Below are 13,530 nucleotides of genomic sequence, written 5' to 3' on the forward strand. Positions count from 1 at the left end.
AGGAGAGTAGGAAACTAGAGAGCACAGATATACAGTGAGACGGAAAAGATCTAAAGGGGGCCCAAGGGGCAACTTTTCCCACACAGAGGCTGATGGATATGTGGGATGAGCTGGCAGAGGCAGGTACAATTACAACTTAAAAAGGCATTTGGACAGGTAGAGGAATAGGAAAGGTTTAGAGGGATATGGGCCAAACAAAGGCAAACAGGTCGAAGAGAGGCATTTAGGTCAGTGTAGATGAGTTGTGAAGGGTCTGGTTCTCCACTGTATAACTCCATGATTGTACCTACTGTATCAGTGTAAAGGACTTGAGGCATTGAGGTTGTGAAATGCCCTAATAAAGACAACTTTCTCTCAAATCCATGAATGAAGCGCTTTAAGAAATATGAAGGACATGTTTACAAAATCTCATGAGTGTGTGTTTATTACCATAATAAAGTTTACAGATAGATATATTGTTAAACCAATTCACAATTAAGCGTGCATAGGGAAGAAGTACCAGAATGTTCTATTCATTATTGCCTTTTGCAATAAAATATTCTTCTGATTTTGCCTTTCATACATTTTGTACAACATTCAAGAGTATATAAAGAGAAAAGGCAATTCATTTTGTAATTTTATTGTATTCATGTTTATGATCTTAACCGGTCACATAAAAATCAAGCAATGTTGGCACAGAGACACTCCATTAGTAATTACTACATTATAACAAAATTCTTGTTCGTCCACCACTCAGCTTATAAGTGAAGTGCTGGATTTATCAAATATATTCCAACAATCTGCTGTTTGGGATACCATCTACATCCCTACTTTCAGTAATTTTTGTGGAGAGCTCAATGATGCTTGTATTTAAGATATGGAATGGTGAATTAATTTCAGTACATTAAAAAAAATACTTCTAACCTCTTTGGGGAAAGATGAATGGAAAGAGGATTACAATTCAGATGTTTGAATGACGGGAATGGGTCGGCTGTATGGTTTGTTACAAGGCAGGCAATATGTTAGGCTGCAGTATGCAAGCCTATAAATAAAACATTCAGTTTTCCGCTTCTTCCCTCCAAAAGGAAAGCTGTAAGCATTAAAAAACCCAGTGGGTGTAAAGTGTTGCTCCCTATCCCTCATTATTTGGTTGCCAATACAATGGCTGTCCACAAAAAAAATCTTAAGCAGCAAAAGAAACATAATGCAGGGGTGAAGATATTCAGTAAGGTTTTAAAATAATTTCTGGAAAATAACAGGGTGGTGAGGGTGGAGTCAAACTTTGAAAAAGGAAGACGCAAAGAGGACTTTTTTTTTGAAATACGAACAGCCTGTAAATTACAATACTTTTGAAAACAGCTGGGAGAGTTTCTGAATAAAATGTGTAACAATCATGGGACAGTGCAGGTTTTTGATTTGGAATATATTCAATTGGGCAGTAGTGTTACCATCAAATGGTTCATCATTCATCAAGTTAATCTGATTCCAGGCTGCCTGGCCCTTTCCCAAACATCCACGTAAATGCAGAGTGAACCTGTTCTCAAGTGAAGGCTTTGGCAACACGGGGCAGGCAACCTGTTTGAAGCAATTCTAAGCCGTTCACAAATTATTAAGCTCCTGCAGAGTTTGATCGAGCATCTGATGCATGTTGAGATTTTCTTCTTTGGCTTGTGCCAATTTCTCTGTTACAAGATTAAAAGATAATTTAATATAACACACATTATCTCCAAGATTCACGGTCAAGCATGCACGTATAACTTAGCCAGCACAGTTCATTTGCAAATATAAAGCATAAATTCAATTCAAAACATTTTACTTTGAAGGTGGGAAAATAAAGACAACTCCGAGCAAAAGCTCCATAAGATGTCTAATTTTTCCATGTTATATTTAGAGACTATATTTCATGTTCCTATGCCACTTGGACAAAGGATGTGCAAGGATCTGTACAAATCCAAATTCTTTTATGTAAAATGTCGATTTTGTAGCAGCAAAGATGACAAAAGAAGACAAAGCAAACATAGGAAACAAACTTACAAACACACATGCACAGTCATCTGGCTGGATTTACACATGCACATCTAAAAACATTAGCTTTTAAGTCGTACTAAGTCACAATCTTTATCCCATGAATTGATGGCAGAGCTTTCACACTGAAGCAGCTGTTCTCCATCAGATTAATATAATTTAACCAGCTTGCCAAATATTGGCTAGATGACTAAATTACATTAGTTTGATGGGTGAAGGAAACTAATCATGCTGAAGCACACAGTCCTACAATCATCTAAATACGACAATCAACTGAGAACGCTCATTTGCTCTGTGCATAATCAGGCTAGATACTCAAATCAGTCACTCAGGTCATTCAAGGCCAGCTTAAGCTCATTAGCAAGAAGACGGTTTTGCTCAAGTTGGTGATACAGGCGGTCTTCAGGGTTCCAGGGCAAGGGTGCAGGAAAGAAAAGCAGAAAAGGTAAAGTTAAGCACGATAACATGACAGGAAAGAAACAGCAAAGATCAGTGTCATAACAAATCCACGAAGCGCCCATAAATGATCAGCTCACAGTGTTATCGTGCCGATGTATACATAAGCCCAACACAAGGCACAATAAACCAACATCACATCTACAGCCACTCCAAGCCCATTCTGGGCATTGTCAAATCCAACACGTGGCCAAACCTTTTCTGTGGAACAGAGGCTTCTGTTGCTCACTAAAGGTTCACCAAGTCTACGAAAAAGATTCCTCCTCTAGATGTCACACATAGAACGGGAAGTCTTTTAAGTGAAATGTGTTACTTTGTCATTTGCTCTGTGCATAACTTAAAGAGGAGTTAGGATTAGTTACCACGGGTAATTGATTTACATTCTTGCATTCACAACCTGACTACAAACGTGCATTCATTAACCTTGAAGGCATTAAGAATCTAACATACAGCCAATGCAAACACGAGGAAATCTGCAGATGCTGGAAATTCAAGCAACACACATAAAATTATCTCTTAGAGATCATAAAGTGATCATAGAGATCAGTAAGAGATCTTTTACTATCTTTTCTTTCGGTTAGTCCTGACGAAGGGTCTTGGCCCGAAACGTCGACTGTACTTCTTCCTATAGATGCTGCCTGGCCTGCCGCGTTCCATCAGCATTTTGTGTGTGTTACAGCCTAGATTTGGCAGGGATGCAAGGTTCCTTCCACAAGAGAATTCAAGTAACAAAAGGAGAGATCAGGGCCATAAGGAACTGGATGACAAGGATTGGATAAAAGTAAAAACGATACCATGTACCGTCAGGGAACCAAAAACGGGAGTCTCAACAGAAGTTAAAGGTGCTTCTAAGGGGTGCTTCATGAGGAAAGCAAAAAGTGGGTATTAAATCTTTGAAGCAAAATGTTAACTTAATTTCTCTCCCTACAGAAGCAGCCCGACTGCTGAGCATCTCCAGCATGTTTTGTTTTTATTTCAGATTTCCAGCCTCTGCATTTTCATTTGATTTTCAAAGAGTGGCTCCCCTCAGTAACCAGAGGGGTCATATATCTGTGTGGAGCCAGGCAATGTGGGCAACTCCTGAATGACTACTTTGTGTTAGTAGTTATCAAGGAGAAAGACATGGAAGATAGGGAATTTGGGAAAGGGATATAGATAAACTGGAAGAGTTAAAAAGGAGGAAGTATGGACGTTATGGTTGATAAATCCTCATGGATGATGAGATCTATCCAAATTTGTCATGGGAAGCCTGATAAAGAATTTTGCATCTTCATTAATCATAGACAAGGTGACATTAAGAGCAAAGGATAGCTGATGTTATTCATTTAAGCAGGGCAGCTAGGGTAAACCAGCCAATGTAAAGGAACTTAATGGATAAACTCCTGAAGGACACAATATACATACATTTAGAATGACGGGGACTATTAGGGATAGTAGAATGGTCTTGTGGGAGCTATCTTGCTTGATTTATTTGATTCAGGTTTTTTTTTTAAAGTAAAAGGACAGGGTAGTAGGTATTGTCCATACGGACTTCAGTGAGGGATCTGACCAGATCCTGTATGGTAAGATGTCCAGAAGGTCAACATTTGGCATCCAAGGCCAGCTGGTTAATGGGATCCAAAATTCACTTAATTGGAGACAGTGGTGGAAGTATCCATTTCTGATTGGAAAAATGTGGCCAGTAATACACCACAGGGATTGGTGCTATGATCCTTATCATTTGGAAGTATCCAATTTCTGATTGGAAAAATGCGGCCAGTGATACACCACAGGGATTGGTGCCTTGATCCTTATCATTTGTGACAGACTGTACATAAGGATTTGGATGCAGGAGGTATGAACGGTAAGTTTGCACGACACAGAAGTTAGTGATGAAAACAGATGTCCTTGGCTACCATATTACACGCGCTCATTGGAATTTAATCCGGACAAGTGTGAGGTGATGTATTTTTGAAAGTCAAATAGGAGCAGAACATGCAATAGGAGTAAGTTACCGGCCACAGAGTACAAATCAATAGTTCCCTGAAAAAGGCAGCATAGACAAATAGGGTGGTGAAGGCAGCATGTGGCACATTTGCCTTCGTAGGTCAGGGCACAGAATATAAAAATTAGAGCATTATAACTTTACAAAACTTCTCGTGAGATGGTGGTGTGCTCGGACACAGCAGATTCTCCGGGGCCAATCAAAGATGTTTTTGTCTTTGTTAAGTTTCTTTTTTTATGATCACTAGATAGTTCTGGACATTAACAACTTTAAGAACTACAGGTCTACTCCATCAGTGAGCTGTTCAGTGGTGGAGGACAGTGTTGTGCTGGCTACAGAAAGGCACTGGACTCTACTCAAAGCTGGTGTACAGTCCAACAGCGGGTGATTATCCTGGACTTTCTCTTTTGTGAATGCAAGACCCTGTTGGACATTGGTAATGTAAAATACTGAAAATCTGGTTTGCTGGTGGATTGGCAAGACCGATGGCAGGGGAGGTGTGTGGCCTCAGATGTAACGAAAACTAGGCCTCACGCCGCAGGCTCGCCTGTTACAGCAGAACAGCAGAGGAGATGCTGGTGGTCGTACGGCACGACATCCATGCTGGACTGGGGACTGGCCCCTCCGGTGTTCGCACAGTGGAGTACAAGCTGGATTGCTTGCAAGTGTTTGTTCATCTGCGGACTGCATGTTCTTGCCGATAACACCCATGCATTGTCAACTTACAGGACATGTCACTTAAGGACTTCAGCCATATTGTACTTTTGTGCGACTGTATGTTTACTGCCATAATATGTGCTATATGTACCGTGTGCTGTGTACGACTGTCGATACTGTGGTTTGCACCTTGCTCCTGGAGGAAAGTTGTTTTGTTTGGCTGTATTCATGCAAGGTTGAGTAACAATTAAACTTGAACTTGAAACTAAAACTCTGGCTACACTGGAACATTGAGGGAAGTTCTGATTGCCATTTGCAGGAAGAATAAGTGTGCTGTAGAAATTACAAAGGATATTTGCCTGGATTGGAGGACTTTAGCTATGGAGTGAAACTGCATAGGCTGGACCTGTTTTCCCTGAAGACAGAGCGTGACTTGAGAGAGGTATACAAGGAGCTCAGGTAGGGGAGATTCTAGGAAACTCTTTCTCCATGGTAGAGGGGATCAAAAACACGAGGACACGGGTTTAAGGTGAGAGGAATGTGTTTTAAAGGGGATTTGACCAAAATACACAAGAGCAGAATGAGGCCACTCAGCCCAGTAAATCTGCTTCACCATTCTATCATGGCTGATTTATTATCCCTCTCAATCCAATTCTCCTGCCTTCTCCCCATAACCTTTGCCCTTGTATTTAAATAAATACTAATATCGCATTTGCCTTCTTTACCACCAACTCAACCTGCATGTTAACCCTTAGGGAGTCCTTATCCAGTATTCCAAAGTCCCTTTGCACCTCCAATTTTTGAATTTTCTCCCCATTTAGAAAATAGTCCAATCTTTATTCCTTCTACCAAAGTGCATGAACGTACACTTCCCTCCACTATATTTCATCTACCACTTTACCCATTCTCCTAATCCAAGTCCTTCTGCAGACTACCTGCTCCCTGAACACTGCCTGCCTCTCCACCCATCTCTGCAAACTTGGCCACAAAGCCATCAATTCCGTCATCCAGATCATTGACATATAATGTAAAAAAAAATAGCCCCAATATTAACCCCTGCAGAACACCGTTAGTCACAAGAAGCCAATCTTTTAACTATGCTAGTATCTTTCCTAAAATACCATGGGCTCTTAGCTTGTTAAGCCTCATGTAAAACACCTTGTCAATTGCTTCTAAAAATCCAAATAAACACCAACCACTGAATCTCTCTTGTCTAACCTGTCTGTTATTTCCTCAAAGAATTCCAACAGATTAGTCAGGCAAGATTTCCCCTTAAGGAAACCATACTGATCTTGGCTTACTGTATCACAAAGCCTTTAAGTACCCCAAAACCTCATTTTTAATAATAGACTCCAAGTTCCTCCTAATCACTCAAGTTGGGCTAACTGGCCTATAATTTCTTTTCTTCTACCTCCCTTCATTCTTAAAGAGTGGAGTGACATTTGCAATTTTTCAGTGCTCGGGAACCATTTCAGAATCTAGTTATTTTTGAAAGATTACTACTAAAGCCTCTTCAATCTATTCAGCTATGTCATTCAGAACTCCGGGGTGTAGACCATCCAGTCCAGATGACTTTCAGACCTTTCAGCTTCCCAAACACCTTCTCCTTAGTAATAGCAACTACACTCACATCTGACCTGACACTTCCGAATTTCTGGCACACTGCTAGTGTCTTCCACAGTGAAGAATGATGCAAAATACTTATGAAGTTTGTCCACAATTTTTCTCTCCTCTCCAGTGTTATTTTCCAGCAGTCCAATAGCCACTGCCACCTCTCTTTATGGATCTGAAAAAAAACTTCTGGTATCCTCTATATTATTGACTAGCTCACCTTCATATTTCATCTTCTCTCTCTTTATGGCTTTTTAGTTGCCTTCTGTTGGTATTTAAGAACTTCCCAATCCTCTAACTTCCCATTAATTTTTCTTTATGCTGTCTTTGACTTCCCTTGTCAGCCACAGTTGCCTCATTCACCCTTTAGAATACTTCATCTTTGGTGTGCATCTATCCTGTGCTTTCCAAATTGCCTTCAGAAACTCCAGTCATTGCTGTTTTGCCATCATCCCTGATAGTGACCCTTCCAATCAACTTCGGCCAGCTCCTCTCTCATGCCTCTGTAATTCCACTGTACTATTGATACACCTGACTTTACTTTCTCCTTCTCAAACTGCAGGCTGAATTCTGTCATATTGTGATCAATGTCTCCTATGGGTTTCTTTACCTTAAGCTCCCTAAACAAATCTGGTTCATTGCACAACACCCAGTATTGCCTTTCCCCTAGTGGGCTCGACCACATGCTGCTCTAAAAAGCCATCTCATAGACCTTCTACAAATTACCTCTCTTGAGATCCAGCACCAACCTAATTCTCCCAATCTATCTGCATATTGAAATCTCCTATGACTATTATATGCCCTTTCTACCTCCCATTGTAATGTATACCCCACACCCTGTTTGGAGGTATCTATATAGCTCACACAAGGATCTTCTCACCTTGCAGTTTCTTAACTCTACTCACAAGGATTCTACATCTTCCGATCCTATGCCACCCCCTTTCTAAGGATTTGATTTTATTTTTTACCAACAGAGCCACCCCACCCCCTCTGCCTACCTGCCTGTCCTTCTGATACAATGTTAAGCTCCCAACTACGACCTTCTTTCAGCCACAGCTCAGTGATGTTCACATCATCATACCTGTCAATCTCTAACTGTGCTACAAAACCATCTCCATTATTCTGAATACTGTGTAAATTCAAATACAACACCTTCAGTCCCGTATTCAGCTTTTTCAATTTTGCCCCCATGTTACACTTCAAATCATGTGACTGCAATTTTGCCCAGTCATCTGCCTGTCCTTCCTCATTCTCACAACACAATGCATCAACTTGTATACTAATTGCCCCACCCTCAGTCCTATCACTACAGTTCCCACCCCCCCTGCCAAATTAGTATAAACCCTCCCCAACTACTCCAGCAAACCTACCCTCAAGGTGTAACCCATCCTTTTCTATACCGGTCAGATCTTCCCCAGAAGAGAAACCAGTGACACAGAAATCTAAAACCCTGCCCCCTGCACCACTCCCTTAGCCATGGGGAAACTTGTTTTACACAGATCATGGTTGATATCTGGAATGCAGTGCAGAGGAGGTGCTGGTCTGTGATACGATCTCTATCGTAAGAATTATTTACACAGGTACTTGAATAGGAACAGCATACTGTAGAAGAATGACCTAGGGGAGACAAATGGGATTAGCGTTGATTAGCAAAATGTCAGCATGGACCCCTGGGAGTAAGTGCCTATTTCTGTGCTGTACACCTCTCCAACTCCTAGTACGATGAGGGTAAAGGGGGTATTCATGGAAGAGAGCACAGAGGGGACTGTACTGGTGGTCTATTTATAGAGCCAGCAGATATAGGTACAGTAATAAATATTTCTCATTTATATACACTGAGGAGGAAAGGGGTTAAGTTCTAAACAGGAAATATTAGATTCTTTTGGTGGGGTGATATACTCCAGGCTGCAGTGGGAAGAGGAGGGACAGAAACTGGCCCTTCTGCTCATCCAGACCATGCCAATGTGGATTCCATATCTTCTAACCTTCTGGATCATAAATCTTTGCTGATACAAATCTGACAAGGTATCAGGTGACTGAGGGCAGCAGGTATAAACAAGGTCAACACAGCCCAGTGAATCTCATGTAATCGGGAGGTTATTGGAGAGAATTTTGAGAGACAGGGTTAATCTAGACCATGGAACGACAAGGTTTAATCAAAGATAGCATTATGGGGAGTTGCTTGGATTGAATCTTGCACTAATTTCATTGAATTTTTCGATGAGTCACGAGAGCAAACATAATTGGTGTAAACTACATGCATTTACAAGGCCACATAGGAGACAAGTCCAAAGAGATTAAGAACAGATAAAGAGTAATGATGGAAAGTAGTTTATTTTATTTGTGATTGGAAGCTTATAACTGGTTTTATGGACCCTAACTGTTTGTTTTAGGGTAAAATAAGTTTGTAGACAGTGTAAAAATCTGCAGTGCAGTTGATTGTGTGAAGAATGATATAGATTTTTAAGATGGACAGAGCAATGGAGATGATTCGTTTTAGGACTGAGAACTGATTTAGGAGGCGGGACGTTATGAATAGTGAGATCCTAGAGAGTACTGAGGAACAACGGCCCTGGATTACACGTCCAGGAGTACAGTACGCAGAGATGAGTTACTTTCCTTTGTTAGCCAGAACACTGAATATATGAGTAAAGTTTCTGGTACCCTTTATAAAGCATTGGTTTGGCTACAGCTGGAGTGCTTTCTCCCCCACAGTAACAAGCCCCTTCAGCCCAGTGAGCCTATGACCCACGTGACCCATTCGCCTACTAACCTGCAAGTCACTGGAATGTGGAGAGAAACCGGAGCACCCGGAGGAAAGCCACACAGTCACAGGGAGAACTCACAGACAGACAGAGGTGGGATTTGAACCTGTTTCGCTGGCGCTACACTACCGTACCGCCCAAATTGATTATTGATTACGGCAAAACAAGAAGGATGTCATTGCACTGAATGTCACTGCAGAGGGATTCACAGGATGTTGCCCAGGATGAGAGGGTTTCACTTACTAGGAGAGACTAGATTTGTTTTGTCTGGAGTAGGGGCGGCTGAAGGGGGAACTGACAGAGGGATAGAACGTTTGAGAGGCAACAGATAGGGTAGATAGTAAGAAATTCTTCCCCTTAACAGAGACACCCAGCACTAGAGGCACAGATCTAACGCCAAGGATGAGAGGTTTAAAGGGAATGTGGAAGTACCCCTTCACTACCATGTGGAATCTGAGAGAATGCGGGAGGCAGGTCGTCAAGCATACAAGTTGGGAATTAGAATTGGCGAGGCACAGACGGCTACGGACAAACTGCTGGTAAGAATGGATGGCTTCCTGACGTGAACATGGTGGGCCAAGGGGACTGTTTCTGTGCTGTGTAAGTCTGTGATGCAGTCCAGCAACACTGTAATTTATCCTAGTGGGATCTGTACTACTGCCAACTGGCTTATAACCCATTTCTGCAACTAACAAGCTACACTGCATCCTTCTCAGTGACAGATCGTAAGAAAGGACAAAGTAACCATGAAAGAAAGTGTTAAGGAGGAAGATTACTGCAGAAGAACTATTGAGCATGTGCACACACAGACATACACACCCTGAAATGAAGTCAAATGTCAATCCCATTCCTGAACTTGTCCCAGTGAATCAGATGAACTTGAGTAACCTGCAAAATCTCCTGACAGAAGACAGCAGTGCAGCAACCATTCCACAGGTACGCGTGTGACTAGTGACTGGACGCAGGTCACCATACACCACGTTGCAACTGGCTCATCAAATCCACATTGAACTAATTTAGGTATTGCGCTCCAGCTGATCAAATCATGATGAATTATGACCAGAACAAGCTATTTACCTGTAGGTGGTTGTGAGGAACAGCAACAAAACTGCAGCTGGCTACCGGATTATGATGGGGGAGAGATTTCTGCTTTGCACTGGAGAAGTGCAGATAAACCCTTGCGGCAGACGAAGATACCATAAACATAAAGGTGGAGGGTAAGAGGTACCGCAGAGACAAGAAAACAAAAACGCAGATTTGTGAAGTTTGGATCCCTTACATTTTGGAAATGGAGCAATTCCTAACAGGGAACAGAAAATGACAGCAAACAATCTAACAGTAAATGATCTACAGTCTAGCCTCATTCAAAGGCAAGAAAGGGAAATGTAGGTAACCTTGCAGTGGGGTGGGGCAGAGATACGAGGAGTCAAGTCTGTGTCTGTACTGTACGAAACACATATCCACACTGCTTAAAATAAAGAAATGACATTACCCAAGATATAGAAACCTAGAAAACCCTGAGCACAATACAGGCCCTTCGGCCCACAAAGTTGTGCCGAACATGTCTCTACCTTAGAAATTGCTAGGCTTACCTATAGCCCTCTTTTTTTTAAAGCTCCATGTACCTATCTAAAAGTCTCTTAAAAGACCCTATCATATCCACCTCCACCACTGTTGCTGGCAGCCCATTCCACACACTCACCACTTTCTGAGTAAAAAATTTACTGCTGACATCTCCCTCTGTACCTACTCACCAGCACCTTAAACCTGGGTCCTCTTATAGATAGATAGATAGATACTTTATTCATCCCCATGGGGAAATTCAACTTTTTTTCCAATGTCCCATACACTTGTTGTAGCAAAACTAATTACATACAATACTTAACTCAGTAAAAAATATGATATGCATCTAAATCACTATCTCAAAAAGCATTAATAATAGCTTTTAAAAAGTTCTTAAGTCCTGGCGGTTGAATTGTAAAGCCTAATGGCATTGGGGAGTATTGACCTCTTCATCTTGTCTGAGGAGCATTGCATCGATAGTAACCTGTCGCTGAAACTGCTTCTCTGTCTCTGGATGGTGCTATGTAGAGGATGTTCAGAGTTTTCCATAATTGACCGTAGCCTACTCAGCGCCCTTCGCTCAGCTACCGATGTTAAACTCTCCAGTACTTTGCCCACGACAGAGCCCGCCTTCCTTACCAGCTTATTAAGACGTGAGGCGTCCCTCTTCTTAATGCTGCCTCCCCAACACGCCACCACAAAGAAGAGGGCGCTCTCCACAACTGACCTATAGAACATCTTCAGCATCTCACTACAGACATTGAATGACGCCAACCTTCTAAGGAAGTACAGTCGACTCTGTGCCTTCCTGCACAAGGCATCTGTGTTGGCAGTCCAGTCTAGCTTCTCGTCTAACTGTACTCCCAGATACTTGTAGGTTTTAACCTGCTCCACACATTCTCCATTAATGATCACTGGCTCCATATGAGGCCTAGATCTCCTAAAGTCCACCACCATCTCCTTGGTCTTGGTGATATTGAGACGCAGGTAGTTTGAGTTGCACCATATCACAAAGTCCTGTATCAGTTTCCTATACTCCTCCTCCTGTCCATTCCTGACACACCCCACTATGGCCGTGTCATCAGCGAACTTCTGCACATGGCAGGACTCCGAGTTATATTGGAAGTCTGATGTGTACAGGGTGTTATGGCAACCATTTCAGCCCTGGGAAAAAGCCTCTGACTATTCACACGATCAATGCCTCTCATCATCTTATACACCTCTATCAGGTCCAAGGAGAAAAGGCTGAGTTCACTCAACCCGTTCTCATATGGCATGCTTCCTAATCCAGGCAACATCCTTGTAAATCTCCTCTGTACCCTTTCTATGGCTTCCACATCCTTCCTGTAGTGAGGCGACCAGAACTGAGCACAGTACTCCAAGTGGGGTCTGACCAGGGTCCTATATAGCTGCAGCATTACCTCTCGGTTTCTAAATTCAATTCCACGATTGATGAAGGCCAATACACTGTACACCTTCTTAAACACAGAGTCAACCTGCGCAGCTGCTTTGAGCGTCCTACGGACTTGGACCCCAAGATCCCTCTGATCCTCCACACTGCCAAGAGTCTTACCATTAATACTATATTCTGCCATCAAATTTGACCTACCAAAATGAACCACCTCACACTTATCTGGGTTGAACTTCATCTGCCACTTCTCAGCCCAGTTTTGCATCCCATCAATGTCCTGCTGTAACCTCTGACAGCCCTCCACACTATCCACAACATCTCCAACCTTTGTGTCATCAACAAAGTTATTAACCCATCCCTCCACTTCCTCATCCAGGTCATTTATAAAAATCACAAAGAGTAGGGGTCCCAGAACAGATCCCAGTGGTGACCGACCTCCATGCAGAATATGGCCCGCCTACAAGCACTCTTTGTCTTCTGTGGGCAAGACAGTTCTGGATCCACAAAGCAATACCCCCCTGGATTCCATGCCTCCTTACTTTCTGAATAAGCCTTGCATGAGGTACCTTATCAAATGCCTTGCTGAAATCCATAGACACTACATCTACTGCTCTTCCTTCATCAATGTGTTTAGTCACATCCTCAAAAAATTCAATCAGGCTCGTAAGGCATGACCTGCTCTTGACAAAGCCATGCTGACTATTCCTAATCATATTATACCTCTCCAAATGTTCATAAATCCTGCCTCTCAGGATCTTCTCCATCAACTTACCAAACACTGAAGTAAGACTCACTGGCCTATAATTTCCTGAGCTATCTCTACACCCTTTCTTGAGTAAGGGAACAACATCCTCAACCCTCCATCCTCCAGAACCTCTCCCGTCCCCATTGACGATGCAAAGATCTTCGCCAGAGGCTCAGCAATCTCCTCCCTCTCCTCCCAAAGTAGCCTGGGGTACATCTCAACCAAAAGCTCCAGCTCCATCCTCTTTCTTAATATCTACATGCTCAAGCTTTTCAGTCTGCTGCAAGTCATCCCTACAATAGCCAAGATCCTTTTCCATAGTGAATATTTAAAT

The 13,530-nt window shown here is 42.3% G+C and overlaps 1 protein-coding gene across 10 annotated transcripts in view; it reads right to left on the bottom strand.

Moving 5' to 3' along the window:
* Nucleotides 1–397: 397 nt before the first annotated feature.
* Nucleotides 398–13,530, bottom strand: part of tpm1 (tropomyosin 1 (alpha)) — a 44,867-nt gene continuing 31,734 nt past the window's right edge. For 7 of the 10 annotated variants that reach the window (XM_073024821.1, XM_073024818.1, XM_073024820.1 and 4 more), the window contains one exon: nucleotides 398–1,661. In XM_073024821.1, the coding sequence (XP_072880922.1) occupies nucleotides 1,579–1,661 (83 nt within the window). In that variant the 3' untranslated portion in view covers nucleotides 398–1,578. Of the gene's footprint in view, nucleotides 1,662–1,696; nucleotides 2,405–13,530 lie in introns of those variants that run through there. The other 3 variants (XM_073024829.1, XM_073024828.1, XM_073024822.1) reach the window with 3 other exon arrangements.

Source organism: Hemitrygon akajei, chromosome 21 (genome assembly GCF_048418815.1).
Source record: "Hemitrygon akajei chromosome 21, sHemAka1.3, whole genome shotgun sequence".
NCBI lineage: Eukaryota > Metazoa > Chordata > Chondrichthyes > Myliobatiformes > Dasyatidae > Hemitrygon > Hemitrygon akajei.